Genomic DNA, 17817 nt, shown 5'->3' on the forward strand with positions numbered 1-17817 from the left:
TGGGCCAACTGTGCACCGGTATTGAGAAGTTTGGGTAAATGATGCAGGGAGATAGTGTCCTGGCCAGCTCTTCTGGTCCACTGCGAACCAGAGACATGCATCTCATTTCTAATGGGGTTGCTCATGGCCTTGGCTCCAAAGGCACCCAGACTTGGCCTTCCTTTTCCTCCCCATGTGTCTCCCAGAGACCTCCAACCTCATCCCTTCCCGTTTCACACCTCACCCAGGGAAGTACTGCCTCATGGTTGCCCCACAGTTAGTATTTGGTGAAGAAGTGAATGAAGGACAGGTGTCTTTTGTGGCTTCTTCATCACCTATGAGATAAATTCTTACCTGTCTCAGAGTTGGTCTCTGCTTCCATTTTCTTGACCTCTTTTCACCTCTCGCCTTGAACTTGACATCAAACTGCATGGAATGAAAGCCCATACTGACTGTGTCTGTCAATTCCACACCTTGTTCATGTTGTCACTTTGGTCTGGAATGGCTGTCCTCCTAACCTGCTTCCTCAACAACATTGTGTCCCCATCTATCAGTGTGCCCATCACATCTGTCTTTTCCTGTATCCTTGACTCATGTGTACATTTGGGGGCATTGGGGCATCGGGTTAGAGGGATGACCACACTGCAGTCAAGTTTACTTTTTCTTAGAGCAGCTGCACATAACACATCCCATACCCGTTTGAAAAAATAAGTAAATTCACTAAATAGATGGATCGATCCAACCATAAGTGATTGTGGAGTATAGGGCAGAAAGTGGATCATTCTAGATATTTATCATCAAGATTTAGAGATAAACTTGGGATGAGTATTAGCAGAAATCATCTGTTGGGGGCTCCTAGAAGGCATGGCTCTTTTTCAGCCAAGAGATGGGACTTGCTTTCTTGATTTATTAAAAAGCTGGGCAGATGTTGACAGAAAAAGCAGGAGAAACTGGCCCGTGGCAGGCAGGGATTCCCATTATACAGTTTGGCCCCTATCCTGCTGCTGCTTGGAGCAGCTCTCTAAGCCCTGGTTTGCCCTTTTGGTGGCATGGGTGTGTCTGCTCACCTGTGAGGGGCCAGCAGGTAGTTTGGGGAAAGGTTTCCTCTGAAGCGAAGATGAATAATCACTACAGGTCCCTCTGTGTGTCCAGACCACCCTGACCACTTCTCCAATGTAGTCAGATAGTTCAAAAAACTGAATTAAAGATAAGCAGCTGCCTTTGCTATAGGACATGTCAGGGCCTTTGATAATGAGGGATGAAACATGGTGTCCCCACATAAAATGAGCTACTTGGGGCTCTTGTTCTGTGAGATGTTAACAGTTACTTAATGAAGAGGGAGCCTTGTTTAGCAAACACAGAATTGAGCAGAATGAAAGACAGCTTTATTAGAACCCTCATCAACACTTTTCTTTGGCTGACCTGCGTTGGGCATCTGCACCAGCCCACAAGGCAGGATATATGCCTTCCTGGAACAGAGTTCCAGAACCTTTTTATGGAACTGTGCCCATTGCTAGTGTTCCAGGGATGGCGCTTGGGGAATGTCATATCTGGCAGTGCAAGCCTGACCTGTGGCTGCACCATCTGGGCTTGGATGCCCAGCAAGCCCTCCTGCTTGGCCAGGTACTGCTAGGCTTGGCTCAGTTACAGGGCACAGAACTGAATGGTAACTCCTGACATACCAGGCAGGGGCCACACTGGTCTAATAAGCTTTATCAGCAACACCTTCCTCACCAGGACCTCCCCCTGCCCCTTCTCCCAAGTGGTGGAGAGTAATTAAACAGCGCATGCATATCTAGATTTCAGAAACCTCTCAGAGCCCAGCAGTGTTTGGTGCTTGGCCCTTCACAGTGAGTCATACGGGTTAAGTTCCCGCAGATTTGAAGGAGATGCTGGAAAGCAAATGATGTAGCATATTGGCTGTCTGATTTCACTCCAGATTCCACCAACTCCTTTATTTGATTCCCCTGTGATACATTTTTTTTGTTGGTTTAATTAAACTTATTTTGAGCTAGTTGTAGATTCACATGCAACTGTAAAAAATAATGCAGAAAGATCTGAGTACCCTTAGCCTGGTTTCCTACAATGGTGACATCTTGTAGAACTTTTTATAACCAGGATATTGACCTTGATACACTCAAGATACAGAACATTTCCATCCCACAAAGATCCTTCCTGTTGCCTTTTTATAGCCACACCCACTTCTTTCCTGCCCCTTGGCAGTCTCTAATATGTTCTCCATATTTGCAGTTTTTTTCACTTAAAGAATGTTGTGTAAATGGAATCATACAGCATGTAACCTTTCAGGATTGGCTTTTAGGGTAGGCTTTTGGGTTGTGGTATGTATGTACCACACTTGGTTTAATCATTCACCTGTTGAAGGAAATCTGGGGTGTTCCTGGATTTTGGCTATTACAGACAGCTTCCATGAGCATTCATGTATGGGTTTTTGTGTGAACTACAAATTTTCAGTTCTCTGGGATAAATGCCCTGGAGTATAATTGCTGCATTGTATGGTAGTTATGTGTTCAGGTTTTTAAGAAATTGCCAGACTTTTCCAAGTGGCTGTTCCCACCAGAAATGTGTGAGTGACCTGGTTCTCCACATCCTACCTAGCAAGCATCTGGTGATGCCAGTTCTTTAAAATCTTAGCCTTTCTCATAGGTGTGTATTGACATCTCATTGTGGTTTTACTTTGTATATCTCTAATGGCTAATGACAGAGCATCTTTTCATGGCCTTATTTGCCATCTGTGTATTCTTTTTGTTGAAATGACTGTTTAAGTCTTTTGCCCATTTTCTAACTGGACTATTCAGTTTTGGCTAAGTTTTGAAAGTTCTTTACGTATACTAAATACTACTTCTTGGTCGGATATGTAATTTGAAAATATTTTTTCCAGCATGAAGCTTGCCTTTTTATCTTAATAGGATCTTTCACAGAGGAAACGTTTTTAATTCATGAAGTCTTTTATGCATTATGCTTTTATTTTTTAAAATTTAATTGTTATTCAAGTGCAGTTTTCTGTTTTTTACTCTCATCCTAGCCCACCCCCCAGTGCTCCCCACTTCCCTCCCATTTCCACCCCCCTTAGTTGTTGTCCATGTGTCCTTTACACTAGTTCCTGTAAATCCTTCCCTCTTTTTCCCCTGAAATTCCTTCCCCTCTCCCCTCTGGTCACTGTCCCCTTGTTCTCTATTTCAGTGTCTTTGTTTTTATTTTGTTTGCTTGTTTACCAGCATGCATTGTGCTTTTAGTGTCAAGTCTAAGAACTTTGCCTACCTTTAGTCTTCTCCCATGTTTTTTTCTAAAAGTCTGTGCACTTAGGTGAATGATGATAGGAACTAAAGCCAAGAAGGAAATCAAAGTTTGTGTTTTCAAGAAAGAAACAGAGCAAGTGTTAGGTCCTATAGGAACTCGGAATGGGCAAGATGAGGGGAGGGTATGATTCTGGGTGGCAGCCGAGGTGCTGGAGATGGTGCCATTTTGATGTTGTAGCAGGTCTTATCATCTTCAGGGTGGACAAGAACTACATTAAAGGGCTGACTCCTTAATTCCAGCCATTCACACCCATAACCCTCCCAGAGTGCAGTGAGAGCATATGCTGAAGGCTTGGGAATTTAGGTGGTTAAGAGATACTCTAAATCATATGATCAAGAGCTCAGAAGTCTTCCAGATGGGGCAGGAAGCTGGCCTGGTTTTATTTTTAAAGGCACATGAGTGGTATCTCTCCCCAGAGGGAAAGGATCTTGTCTTGGAGGCTGTAGCCAAGTACTGAAGCAGCTTCCTTCTCTGTTGAAACTTCAGAGGGAAGCTTGCCTGGCTGGCACAGGGAATGTGCCAGTGGCCCTCTCCTTCCCCTGAGGGCATATCAGGGGCACCCTGGCACCCACTGTCCCGTCTCTGTCTTCATAGCCAGAGTCCCTGTCCCTCCAGAGAGTGGTACACCCTAAAGTCAGAGGGGACCTGGCCTTGCATGCTGGTTAGTTGGGTGACCCCAGATCAGGGCCGTACCTTCCCTGATCCTGAGTTAGCAGGTGCTTTCTCTGGCATGGCAGAGAGTAATTGGTGAACAGTTTCTTTGCTCCCTGGAGAAAGCCCAGTTCTCTTCTGTCATGCCCACTCCTATTTAGACACCACACCAGTCATCTTAAATATAAGTAAGGGCAGTCTGGCAGTGCTCTCTGAAGCCACCGTGTGCAACATCTGAGAGCTTGTGAGGCCCGGGTACACGTGTGCAGGTGTGGGGCAAGGGGCTTGTGCAGTGGCACTAGGAGGATTTGTGCCCTCTGCATGCGCAGAGTTGGGTCCTGCCTTCATCTGAGCTATAGATTCCGGTGGTGGGGATCCTGGTAGATGCCAAGAAGAAAGAGGAGGCACAGGGTGCTGTGCAGAGAAGCTCTCTTCCCCTAAAGGTTCTTCTGCCCACTTCTACTGTGAGGTATTCCACACGCCAGGTAGGAATGTGGGATAAGGATTCACAGATGGGCTGCAGTCCAGCCACTGCTTTCTGTTGCATTAACCTGCCAGTGCCTCGGCATCCCTGTCTGTGAAATGGGGATAGTAATGATGTATTCCTCTCAGGTTGTCATGAGGATTAAATGAGTGAAGCCAGAGCCAGGCTCCTGGTAAACACTACCATGTTAGATTTGAGACCACTGTTCTTGCTGTTACGGCTCCTGCTAATTCAGCTATCACGTCTGCTAAGAAAGAAGTGTGGTGTGCCTCCTAGGTAGCTAAGTGGCAAGTCGGAGCTCCTTAGCGTAGGGTTCATTGCCCCCATGCAGCCAGCTTGGGCACTGGAACTACTTCAGGCTGCTGCAGAGACCCCAGACCTCCACTGGAAACTCTGGCTACAAAGGTCCTTTGATGTTCTCACCCCCGGAGCTGGCTGTGTGTGTGAGAATGTCAGGGCCCAGGGGGAGCACCCTGTATTCCAGAGGAGCCTCTGGAACCCAGCACTCACCTACTTGGTGAGGGAGTACAGGAGCTCTGCGTGGGGCCCTGGGGCCCTGCCCCACTGGCAGTTTCTGAGGGAAGGGCTGTGCTGCTGGGAAGGCCTCTGCCTTGTGACGGTCATGCCGGCCAGGCATTTCTACACGGAAGGATTAGGTCCAAGGCCAGTGTCCAAGGTTATAGTAACTGCTTTGTAAAATATCAATTTAATATATTTACCTATTTGATAAACACATTAAAATAATATGCCAAAGAGAGGAGGGAGAAAATTTTGTCATCATCGTACTGTGTTGGAAAGCAGTGTATAGTATTGCCTACCTATTTTCTGCCGACATCTTTGAGAGGGTGGCAGTCAGGTGAAGTCAACTGTCCATCCTGCTTTCCTCTAGAGCATGGAGGTGTGGGACAAGCGTCCTGAGCAGGTGAGTGCTGGGGCACTCACAGGTGCTTGGTGTCTGAGGCTGACATGGGAGGGTGATGTGAGAAGGAGCCTATGTTTCATTTGGAAATTCCGAGTACGGTCACCATGTTGTTTCTTGTTGGTGATTCCATTTATTCAAGTCTCGGTTGGTGAAGTCTATGAGGAGCAGGAACCACTGTAGCTGATGACAAAGCCTGTTGGTCTTGGAGTCCTGGCTGACCTTCTGTACCACCCCAGCCTCACCCCAGCCGCCAACAGCGTTTATGGACTGGGAGAGACGTGCTTGCTGTCATGTCTCACAGTGAGGAGTCAGGGGCTCTCCCATCAGACCCGCGTTTGGGCAGGGCCATCAGTTTAGGAAAATTATCCATTGCAGCTTCTTCACAACCTCCTTGTGCACACTAATGCTGCTAATTTCTAGGGCTTGAGCCTTAAGGGGTTCTCTTACCACTCTGTTGCTGATTGCTGCCTTGTCTCCACCTGGCCCACTATTCTTTGCCAGGAACAGTAGTAGTTGAGGCCCTTGAATCTGGGTCATTTTGTGTACTAGATACGGGGTTAGGCATGCAGACTTTCCTCCCTGCTTCTCCTCAGAACCAAATGAGAACAGATACATGGACCTTGAAGACTCACTGAGAAAGAATCAGGTGAGTCTGGGTCAGCTGTGGCGCACCTACAGGCCAGTGTTGGTGCTGGGGTTGTGATTCCACATCATGGCCTCACAGCATGATGCTCTGACTCTTGGGTCCTGGGGACTCTAGCATGGTGAAAAGGACCGCCACCTGTGTCCTAGGTGTGCGGGCCAGCAGGGTGCTGGAGGGAAGGGGAGAAAAGGAGAACACAGGGATGTGCTTGCTGACTTTATTCAGAAGATAAAGCCAAGAGAAAGAACAGAATGGCCATGTCAGCCTTGACCAGAGCAGAGAAACACCGGCTTTTCTGACCCAGGGTTGCCCATATATGGATGGCAGTTCAGGTGCACGGAGCTCCTTATTCCTGGCTTTCCGTCTCCTGGCCTGACTCAGTGCCACTCTGTCCTACCCAGATGTCAGGACAAGTTACCTCCCACTCTCACAGAACTGACATCACTCCCCTCACCTGCCTCATCAGCCGGCCCTCAGAAGTCCCTGCCAGTGTTAACAGGCACAGCCTTTCTCCCGGGGGAGTGCAGTTCAGATGAGGCTCAAGGGCTTCCTCCAGTCCATGGTATATGATCAGAACACTCCCAGCTGAATTCCTTGTTATCCTTCTCTCCCGGGGCTAAGGCAGGAGCTGGGGAGGTGTCTGTACAGATGGAGACTTAGGCTGGGCTGCTCTTCACTGCCCCTCACTGCTGAGAGGGGTGGGCAGGGGACAGGGACGGAGGAAGTGTTGTCTAGTGCATGACGAGAGCTCTCACACCTTTGCCAACCCTGGATAATCAATGAATGTCCGTGTTTGGGGTTAAACTGAACTTGGGAAATGTGCAATTAACCTGAAAATTCATTTTGACATTTTCTTTTAAACATGTCTATCAGCTTTTCTAAAGCAGTTAATTGTATACCTTTAAAAAATTTTAATAGGATGGTTGATCTTGTGTCAGAGTGTTTTCCTTTTTTTCTGAATAACATTCCTTTGTTCGAGTTTGTGGTGGTGAATGTAGGAGACCGAGCTGAAGTTGTAATTCATTAGTTTATTCAGCAAATATTTATTGGATGCCTTTTATATTCTAAGTGTAGTCTTGGGTGCGAAGAATTTAGCACAGATCAGCTAAAGTCCCAGCCCCTGTGCAGCTTACATTCTAATGGTAAAGTGACCTCAGGACCACTTTAATATCTGAGGAGATTTTGTTTTGTTCTGTTTATAACTAATAGAATTTCAGAGCAGTTTGGGGGTTTACAGAAAAATTGAGCCAAAAGTACAGAGACTGCCCTCCTCTGCTAGTTCCCAGTCTTACTAACATTTTGCATTAGTGTGATGCATCTGTTACAATTGATGGACCGATATTACAATATTATTAACTAAACTCACAGTTTACACTAGGGTTCACTGTTTGTCTTTTACATTCTGTGGGTTTCTACAAATTTTAATGACACATATCCACCGTTAGAGTGTCACACAATCATTTCACTGCCCTAAAGATCCCCTGTGCTCTTTATCCCTCTCTGCCCCCAAGCCCCAGTTCCTTAGTAGGTTTTGTTATTGTTTTTTGTTTGTGCATCTTAAAATAGATTGCAGACCCCTAATGGTTTGGGCCAAATGCTGATGATTTGTAGCAGTTACTGGGCTGAGTCACTGTAGGCTGCACAGACCCCTGGTTGCTGACTTCATTTCACCATGCAGGTTTTGTCAGTCTGGATCTTGGGCCGAGTGTGTATAAGCCAGTGGGTAGGAGGGCTAAGCCAGATTGCGCATCAAGCTGCCTGGGCCACACACTCTCACAAGGCCGTGACATCATGTTCCCTTTGCAAGTAGTTAATCAGGAGAGTTCATTGAAGACACCAAGGGGAGGGTGAAGCTAAAGGAAGTTAGCAGTTCGGAGATTGGTTGACATAGTCCAGTCCGGACTTTGGAGGGGGTGACCCTGCCTGGCCAAGGCTGTTTATCCCGCCACTGGGCCACTCTTGTTTTTTATCCGATCTCCACCTGAATAAACAGATTCAGAATGTTATCTGCAGCCAGGCTGAGAATCTGCCGAAATTCCCCTGGGACCTAGTGGTGATTCACCAGCAGTGGGAGGAGGCAGAGGGAGTGAGCCATAGAGAAAGAGACCTGCTTATTCCCATTCTCATTTCCTGTTCAGCAACTAACCAAGCCTGGGCTGTTCCTATGAGGCCCTGGTTTCTTGGAGCAAATTATAAATGTATGTGATAGAACAGATGTTTTTTTTGTTTTTGTTTTTTAAGAAGAAGAACATAAAGCAGGCTGGTGAGAGGGTGATGTTTTCAACTTTCATTCTGAAAAGAAAACTTTCTTCCAAGTTGTCCTAGGAAAGCCCTTCTGGACTTACTCTTTTTAAAACCCCTTTCTATCTTCACTTTCAAGTTAAATATTGGCATTGGTTCTTACAACAGGTACATTCACCTTATTGTTTGCCAAGTTGGGACTTAGAATTATCTATTTTTTTCCTTTTGTGGCACTCATTAGATCCCCAATCATAACAAGGTGAATCTGGCAACAAGATTAGACTGAGCTTGGCCTAGCTCTGCAGCCCCGGGCTGTGTATTCCTAATGCTTTTTGTGGGGGAGGCATGCAGGAAGGGAATGCAGGTGAAAGAAGTAGAATGACACATGGCACTTGGATCAAATGGCTTTTCAGATTCAGTTCAACTCTGGGGAATTTGGTTTGAAAGAAGACTATCCAGTGTCAGCTAAGGCCACACTCTGGCAATGCCACACCTGGACCATGACACTTGCCAGAGTGTAAATATGCACCAAAGGTATGTGCAGGAGGCATGTCCATGTTGATAGCTGTGATTTTTGCACTAACCCAAACTGGAGATAACTCACTGTTTATCAAGAATAAAATGAAAAACAAATTGCTGTATATTCCCTCAATAGAAATATGGAACAGTGAAAAAGAATTAACTACTGTTAATGCAGCAGTGTGACTGGATCTGACACTCATAATGTTGAGTGAAAGTAGCCAGGTGCAAAAGAATTTATATGGAACAATTCCATGCATATAAAGCAAATATAGGCAAAATTAAGTGGTAGAAATTAGAGGTTCCCTTTAAGAATAACAACAGGAAATGAGAGGAGGGAGGCTGCTGGGATGCTGAAGATGTTCTGTATCTATTTTTTTTAGCCTCACCCGAAGATCTTTTCTTTTCATTGCCTTTTTAGAGAGAGGGAGAAAAAAATCACTGATATGAGAAACATTGATTGGTTCCCTTCTTGTATGCACCCTGACCAAGGATAGAACCTGCAACTTGGTTATGTGCCCTGACCAGGAATTGAACCTGTGACCTTCCATTCTACGGGACAACACTCCAACTGACTCAGCCATACTGGCCAGGGGGAAAATGTTCTGTACCTTGATCTGGGTGGTGGTTACATGGGTGCAACATATTTTGTGAAAATGTACTGATCTCTGTACTTACCATTTATGTACTTCTCAGTTTGCCTTTGCTATTTCATCAAGAACATATACAAACAAACAGAACAAGTATGGACCGTACTATTCAACAAAAGGGAAAATGCTATCTTCACATGTGCTCTCAAAATGATTAACATCTTTTGGCACTTGCAGTAATACAGAAACCCCCATTAGGTAGGCAACAGGGCCACTCTGCCCTGCACTAAGTTTTACACTAATGAATATCAGGATCACAAATTGTCTCACACTCTGTGGATTCCACATATGAGATGTAAAATTACACTGTAGCCCCAAGTGACAGTCAAGGATGCATGCGCCCTCCCAGTTGTTTTTATCAGACCTTGGACTGCCTGCTTTGGGGAACAGTGAATTAGACAGTGTGGTGCAGAACCATAGTAAGAATTATGGGGCGGCACAGTGATGGGCCAGGTGCAAAGTGCTGCTGCTGCTCAGAGGCTGCGCAGTGTGGAATTGGAGGAACTATGTCTGCCAGGATCACTGTGGGGAATGGGAGCAGGGGGGAGGTAAGGAGTGTTGGCAGGTGTATTAAAACCTGTTCTCATTTCAGGGCTAGATTGATGACACTGTTTCTTAGCCAGAGGTTCAAGCTGGGAAAGAGCAATTATTTGAATTTTGTTGATTTGCTAAGTAAGACATTGTAGAATTTTGATGTTGAGGTAGTATTATGGAAGATTGGCTGTTTCTATTAGGATTCAGTGCTCCAGGGGCCGACAGTGTGGACTTCTGAGTCACCATGATTGTCTGGAAGAGCCGAAACCTGTATTGGTGTTCGGACCAATGCTTTGGCTGGCTTCCATCTCTGCTTAATTGGAAGAACTAGAAAGAGAAGGATATATATAGAGTGTGAATGCCTGCTGACTGCACCAGCTCCGTAAGGAACCTGGATCATCTTACGAGAAGTGGAATAATGACACAGACTTGTATTCTATTTTTCACTTCCTGAAGAGGGAGGAAAGGTATCAGTGGGAAAGTGGGGAATTAGTGGTGTTGGATATGGACACCATAGGGAGAATGGGAGGGTTCTGTTGCTGTAGAGAGGTGTTTAGCCCCATTTTGCAGATGGTTAAACCAGATACAGAAAGTGAGTTGCACACAGTTCCAAAGCTGCGTTAGAGCTAGAATCAGAATCTGGGTCTCTATCTTCCAGAAACCCAAATTGGTTGCTACAGTATGGACCAGGGGTCAGTAAACCACAGGCAGTGCGCCAAATCTGGCCCACAGCTTGTTTTTGAAAATAAAATTTTACTTGAACACATCCATACTCATTCATTTATACATTGTCAGTGGTCTCTGTGGTGCTTTCCTGCTCCAACGTTAGAGCTGAGTAATTGTGACATGCCCGAATGACCCACAAAGCCTGAAAAATGTACTATCTTACCCATTATAGAATATATTTGCTGATCCCTGCCTGGTGTGGGCAGTAAGTGCATAATTTCAGGAACCAGCTGTAATCTATTTGATTCACCTTGACACCCTGCATTCTTTGATCCCCTGCCTTCTCTTCCTGACTATTATCTGTGACATGAGATCTTTTCCATACTAAATGGAATACCTTGTAAACCAGGATTTCACAGAGCTATTGTGAAACAATCACTTATGATAAGTTTTAAATGTTGGTTTCAAATGCACCTGTCTGTTTTACTGTCTAATTTAACATCAGCTCAGAAAATGTAGCCAAGTGGCCACAGCTTATCTTGCCTGCTCTCTGCCTTTGAAGACTGATTTTATTTTTGAAGCCCTTAACAGGTGTTGGTTTAATAGACGTCTGCTGTATTAAGTTCTCCTTGCCCCAGAGGGCAGCCCAAGGAGTAAACCTACACTGGGTGGAGGTGGGTGCCATGCGACTGACCATCACACACTCCTCCCCGCCCCATCACTACAGAATCCTTCTAATTTTGTTTGGTGGCAGAGAAGGTCTGGAGTGCCCCTTTGATGAGGCCAGTTGGTAGTAGTTCTCCTACACTACTACCCTCTTCCCTTTCCCCTCCTTTCTTTTTTTTTTTTTGTAAGTCTAGGGGCATCCCTTTGTGGCTTTCTCTTCCTGAAGAATAAAGGGTATTGGTCCTCCCTCAAATATAGGTCTGTAAAAGACATGATCTCAGTGGAACTTTTCTTTTCATCCAGAGTATCCATGAGTAAGAACTTTAGCTCCATCTGCCATATCTGCTGAAATGAGCTGCATAAATCCCTCTGCAGATTTGCTGCTCACACAGAACTGGGAGGCTGGTACAAAAGTGAGGACTGGCTGAGGACAGTTACACAGACCAGTCTGGTTGACCAGGAAATAGTCAGCTAGCATTCAGGTCTAGGCAAACTTTGCGGAAGGTTTACAGGTCAAATGTGGTGCGTTGCCCATAAAATTCAGACTGGCGAGCCTCTCAGATGGGCTGGTGGGTAGGCCTTGTGCCCTGGGTTTGCATGCCGGCTCCTTCACTTCCCAGCTGTGACCTTGGGGAAATTCCGGCAGATGTCTGAACCTCAGTTTTTCCACCTATGAAGTTAGGGATAAGAGTAGTACCTACCCCATGTGAGATTTCACTTAGACTTCATCCGGGGCCTGTGCATACCAGTGTTCACTAATTGGCCAGCTATTGTTAAAAACAACTTAGACAGGGATCAGTAAATACGAGTTTGGACCTTCTTCTGAATTAAGCTGCTTAGTTACATTAAAGGAGTGACATCGTGACTCCCCATGATGCACATGACATTAAAACATACACATTTTTAGGAAAGTGGCATGTTGGGTTGAATCAGGGCAGCAGACACACTTGCACAGCCATCGACTCTTGAGGAGGTGGGAGGGCTTCCAGAATACTGGCTATTTGCTCTGATCCGGATGGATGGCTGTGTGGAGAGGATGTCTTGGGCAGGCCTGCTGCCCCTGGTGGGGGAGTGGGGTTTGGTGGGCGGGGTCAAGGGCCCAGGCCTACGTTGCTGCAGCTCTCAACTTTCGGTACTGTGGGTCTTTTCCTTATCCTCTTCCTGTGTCTGTCTCACCTGGCCCACTGTGACGTGAGGCATTGCCCAGTATGGTCCTGCCTGCCCCCCCGGGTCCATGCTCCAGCCCTGCCGCTCGCTGCTCTGCAGTCTCCCCCGCATCAACACCCTGCCTGCAGGAACTGGGGGGACCCAGCCCAGTTCATCCATCTGCCTCGGTACTCCCCCTCCCCCGTTCCAGGCCCCATTATTTCTCATCCCCATGACTGCCTTTGCTGAGTCGGGATCTCTTCCAGTGTGTGAAAGAGACCTGTGTTTATCCCACAGCCCTTCCTCCAGAGTGGGCCAGGCGCAGAGCAGGGGCCCAGAATGTGTTTGGTCCAATGAATAAGTAGCCTGATGAGAAAGAAGAAATGTGTAAGATGAAAGAGGAAAGAGACGAGGAGCAGGGGGAGAAGTGTCGGGGGTTTGTAGCAGCTGTCCCGGGGCCCCTCTCCTGTGTGCCTCGCTGCGACTCTGCAGGCCTGTGGTGCCCTTTCCCGTCTTTTCAGACTCTCTTCCTGGCTCCCTGCACTGCATTCAGACTTCCTGGATAAGCTCAGCTCTGTTGCCTTTATTTCTTGTTCTTTTTTTCCCATACTTTACATAATAAAGGTTTTCTTTTATTTTTTTTTCTTTTCTTTTTCTTTTGGAGTCAGAAAACTGAAGAGATTATCTTTATTAAGAACTTAATAAAGAACTCAAAGGAAATAGCTTTGTGGAGTGAGGAGGGGAAGGGAAGGGAAAAAGTGGTCTTTCATTCTAGAGAGTTTCTCTGTGTGTGGAGTTGTGCCCTTACAAATGGATTTTTGGGTTCAGGGCCTGGGAGAGTTGTGGAAAAAAACAACAACAAAGGACTCCATGAGAAGCCTAGAGCCTCTGGGAAAGAGGGCCTTGTTTACGCCTGTTGGAACTGATTTGGTCAAGTGTTTGTTTAAAAGAGATGCCACTTGGTAAGCGACGCCCGGCTTACTTGTGTTGTGTTCAAGAATGCTTTGATTGGCTAGAGACCCTGACACTGTTTACTCAGAAACTGGCTGAGTGAGTGCCTGGAACCCAGGAGGCCCAGCACTGCCACCCGGCACATGATTATGTCTCCGAACATTGGGATCAGGGCTGCAGCGGTGAGAACCTGCCGGGCTGACCCAAACCCACGCTTGGGCTATTCACTCTAGCCTTGGATAGATGTATTATCTTTCTGTGGTTAGTTGATTAGACTGGATTTGTCAGAAAGGGGATGCAAGGTACCAATAAATCATGGTGGTGGAATGTCTTTCTTGGAGGGAGGTACAGCACCGAACTCTTAGGCTAACATCTGCTGCACATTTTTGAGTGGTTTCAGGTTGGATCATGCATATCCTAAAACAAGTAGGGGATCATGTCACAGTGGGCCAGGCGAACGGTGGTGGCAACACAGAGACAGACGCAAGAGGAGAGTAAGGGAAGGGCCCGCAGAACCTCAGGAGGACAGCTGGAGGTGCATCAAAAGGAGATCCTATATATTCCAGTTTGGAAATGTTAAGGTGACATTTCTAAATGAGAAAAGTGAAAAATAAAGATATCGAGGGCTAGAGTCAGATGTTCAGGGGATTGGACTCCAATTAGATCCAGCACCGAATTTCTGATTTCCCTTGTTAAGTTGTTGGGAATTTGTCTATTTTAAAGTCCATCACGCCTGTCTCCATGCCTGGCATGGTGGTGTTGATAAAATGTAAGGAGTGTAATGACGTGTTAGGATGGATGAAATCGAGCTGTGGGCTCTGGTGCCTCCAGTCTCATGGGGGTTGGATGAGGTCCCCAAGATTCGAGGTGACAGCCGCATCAGGGCACATCATTGACGAGAGGCGCACCAGTGAGTTCTGGTCCTGGTCGTGCCATGCTGCTCTCTGTATGTCGGAAACGTCATCCCTGTGTTCTTGCTTTGGGGAGAGCAGCTTAGGCTTAGAACTTGGAGAGACTTGTCCCAGACAGACTTGAGTATTCCGTCTGGCTCCCATCCAGCGGGTAATACCTCCATGATGGCAGGGGGAATGGGAGATCTCACTTTAAGAGGGTCACTGCATTTGTAATTTTCTGAAAGAGCCACACAAGTAGGGAAAAATGTGTCTAAAGAAGTAAGGGGGAAAATAACTCTTTCTTTGCAAAAAGACATGCTGCAAGCCACCACCCTTTGTTTGTTTTAGTCAACACAATAAGATTCGCAGTGTGGAAGGGAGTCGGCTGAAGGCTTACCTGTCCTTGGAAGTGCTGGACCTGAGCTGGAACAACATCACGGAGATGCGGAGCGCCTGCTTCTTGTATGGACCGCCCATAAAGGAGCTGTAAGTGCCTCTGATCTACTCTTGGCACCCAGGTCTGGATGCAGGGTGGGCATTTTCCTTTTCTCAGCATGGCCTGGCTGACTTCATGGGGATAGGCACACAGAGCTTCTAGGGCTGTCCTCTGCAGGGCCAAGGGCAGGGGACCCGTGGCCATGTCTTCTCTTTGTAGAGATTTACAGACAGTGGGGCAGCTTGAGGCAGGGAGAGAGTGAGAATTAGCCTAATAGACTAACCACTAAAGAGATTCTAGCCCTCACATACAGGTCTGTCTTGGCTACAAAGCCTGCTTCCTTCCCTATTTACTAGGCTGCCTCCCAGAAAACCAGAGTGGAAAGATTCAGGATAGTTCAAGCCACGGTAGTAGGGGGGGAGGCCTTTGTAAAGGCTTAACCTGTCACTGCTTATCTTTTTAATCATGCACTGTTGAAACATGTCACTTGGTATACTTGAGGGGGCAGTGACTATTCTGCAGGTTCTCAGAACCTTCTAAATTTTGTCATTAGTCTGTTTTGCTTTTACCCATCTTAATGCCCCATCTTATACCCATTGGATGGTGGATGGGAGGAAAAGGTTAAAACCAATTTAACCCATGGTAGGAAAATTGTTGCTTTGGCGAAGAAACTGAAACCCCAGGCTACGGAGATATGTTCAAATGACATGTGAGTTTTCATTCTCTGCATTATTAACGTTCCTCACTAATTTTGGAGATCATTTGAAGGCTGGATGAGGGATCATTGTGCTCAGGGAGGCCATCTGTTCGGGGAGGCCAAGGCTTGGCATGCGGATTTTCCAAGACCCACAAGTAGAGGAGTGATTTCTTTCTCAGGCCGCATCAAGGCACCAAATAGGAAAAGGGAAACTGGCTGTGTCCAGTGCAGCAGCAGTGCTCAGGACCCCCTGAGGGCCTTCCAGAGGTGTCCCCTGCCACCTGGCATCTCCTTGGTGGGAACAAAGAAACCACCAACTGCTAAAATGAATTGCAGTGACCTTCTGTCTCTGCATGAGAGCAGCGGGGACTTTCTATTTTGGCAGATATGACCCAGTATATCTTCATTACACAGACCGTTCTTCTTTAATCTGGAGTGTTAAGAACAAACAGTCCAGCCCTATTTGCAAAGAATCCTCATGTGCCCTGCCCTGGGCCATTGCCTGATGCAGAGATGGAAAATGCCTTATTCCTTTCCCCTCTCTTTTGTAGAAAATTTTCTCTATTCTTTTTTCCCTTTTTGCTTAAGCCACATAAAAACAGCATTTGTTTGGGGAAGAGGAGAGGTATTGGGGTAACTTCTCAGGAATATCATAGCGTTCCTCCCTTTTCTGTCTTTTCTCTTTTTTATTATTTGATGTCATTTATGTACAACAAAATGCACAGATCTGAGCTGTGCACTGCAGTGTGTTTCAATGGGCATGCATAATCCTGTAAGTGGAGCTCCCACTGAAGTATTGCTTATTTTCTAAGGAACTGTGCAAGGATCTTTAGAGTGTTTTCTTTGACACATTTACAATTATTACAGAGAATTGGTTTATGTACATTTATTACAAGCTGTACAATGAGAGCTTTGTACACTGCAGAATTAAAACCTGTCCCCAGATTACAACATCTACTCTGACCTTGCCTCGAAATTGTCTTTCTGCTTCCCAGAGCTTTTCTCACCAACCTTGAACCCCAATCCTTGAGTGATGGGTGTTGAGAGGGAATCCTGTAGGTGGCTCTTGGGGTGGAGGTAGTTGACTTTCTCTCTCATCCTCCTGGGTCTCCCACTGGCCATAAGCACAGTTTGCTCTAGGCTGAAACAAGACTTCTGTGTAGGCCTGAAGTTGGATGGTCCTGAAACCTGCATTTCCCTGGCTCCCCCATCTGAAGTGAAGATGTGCTTTGCAGCCTCAGGATGACAGATGTCTCGTTGGAAATCTGTGTCTCTGGATGTGCCTTGGCCTAATTTCCCAACTTTCTTGGACCTGGTGTCTATAACAAAAAAAGGAAGACCTCCTACTGACCACTACATATTCTCTCCTGAATCATTCCAGCAACCTGGCCAGCAACCGGATCAGCACCCTAGAGTCAGGAGCATTTGATGGTCTTTCACGGTCACTGCTAACGCTTCGCCTGAGCAAAAACAGGATCACCCAGCTTCCTGTGAAAGCATTCAAGTTACCTAGGTTGACACAGCTGTGAGTATTAGAAACCTGCATGTTAATTAAGGTTAGCCAAACTTTATGGAGCCTGTATTTCCCCAAGGACCCTGTACCCTATGCAGGTCCTTCCTCATGTCTCCTCAGTCAAGCCCTGCATAAACTATCATTAATGACCCTATGGCAACACCTAATAAAAGCAAATTAGAAGCTGGATCTGGTGCCTGTGGGCTGCCTTAGGTTGCTGAGAAAAAGATCTGCTGAGGATATATATGCTTATCCTTGTTGGCACTTTCCAGAATGAAATGAGGAATCCTGCTAGTTAGCCGAACCTGGCTAAAGCTTAGGCTTCGGCTGTGGTTGGGTTCTTTATTTTTCCTCAAGGTTTCTTCGTTTGTTTGTTTTAAGGGAGCTATGAAATCTGTGCCATGAACACTATGGTGTCCAGTGCTTCTTGAGCAGTTTGAGAGGAAATTAGTGTAGCCAGACAGTAGAAAACAAGAGAAGGGTCATCATCTTCATTTCCTATATCTTATAAATTTGTTGATTTATTATTTTTTTAAGAAAGGATTTCTTTGTTTAGTTTTTTGATGACCAAAGTTGAATACCCTTCAGAAATGGCACATGGTTTGGATTCAAGAAAACCTCTACTTTCAGAACCTGATGGAATATTTGTTTCCTGTTTTGGTTTTTATTTTTTGTTGTCTCCTTTTTTCTGTATCCTCTTTGTCACAGAAGTTTGCATCTCAGGAAAATAAGCCCTTATCGGAGACTTGGTTTAAACAGAACACAACAGTTGTTCCGGGCAGTGCCGTCTCTGCCTGTGCCTCACACACGCAGCCCTCACAGCAGTCCCGCTCCTGCCGTCGGCGTCCTGGGCTCTCCATGCCCAGGAGGTGTGTGGGAGGCAGGGCCGTGAGGCACTGTGGAAGTAT

General features: G+C 46.2%; 1 protein-coding gene across 2 annotated transcripts in view; it reads left to right on the top strand.

Moving 5' to 3' along the window:
- LRIG1 (leucine rich repeats and immunoglobulin like domains 1) overlaps positions 1-17817 on the top strand; it is a 106884-nt gene that overhangs the window by 64089 nt on the left and 24978 nt on the right. For both annotated transcript variants that reach the window (XM_037135514.2, XM_037135515.2), the window contains exons 4-5: positions 14612-14749; positions 16778-16921. In XM_037135514.2, the coding sequence (XP_036991409.2) occupies positions 14612-14749; positions 16778-16921 (282 nt within the window). The remainder of the gene's footprint in view (positions 1-14611; positions 14750-16777; positions 16922-17817) is intronic.

Source organism: Artibeus jamaicensis, unplaced genomic scaffold, assembly GCF_021234435.1.
Source record: "Artibeus jamaicensis isolate MK-2021 breed Jamaican fruit bat unplaced genomic scaffold, CSHL_Jam_final contig_3105, whole genome shotgun sequence".
Classification (NCBI taxonomy): Eukaryota; Metazoa; Chordata; class Mammalia; order Chiroptera; family Phyllostomidae; genus Artibeus; species Artibeus jamaicensis.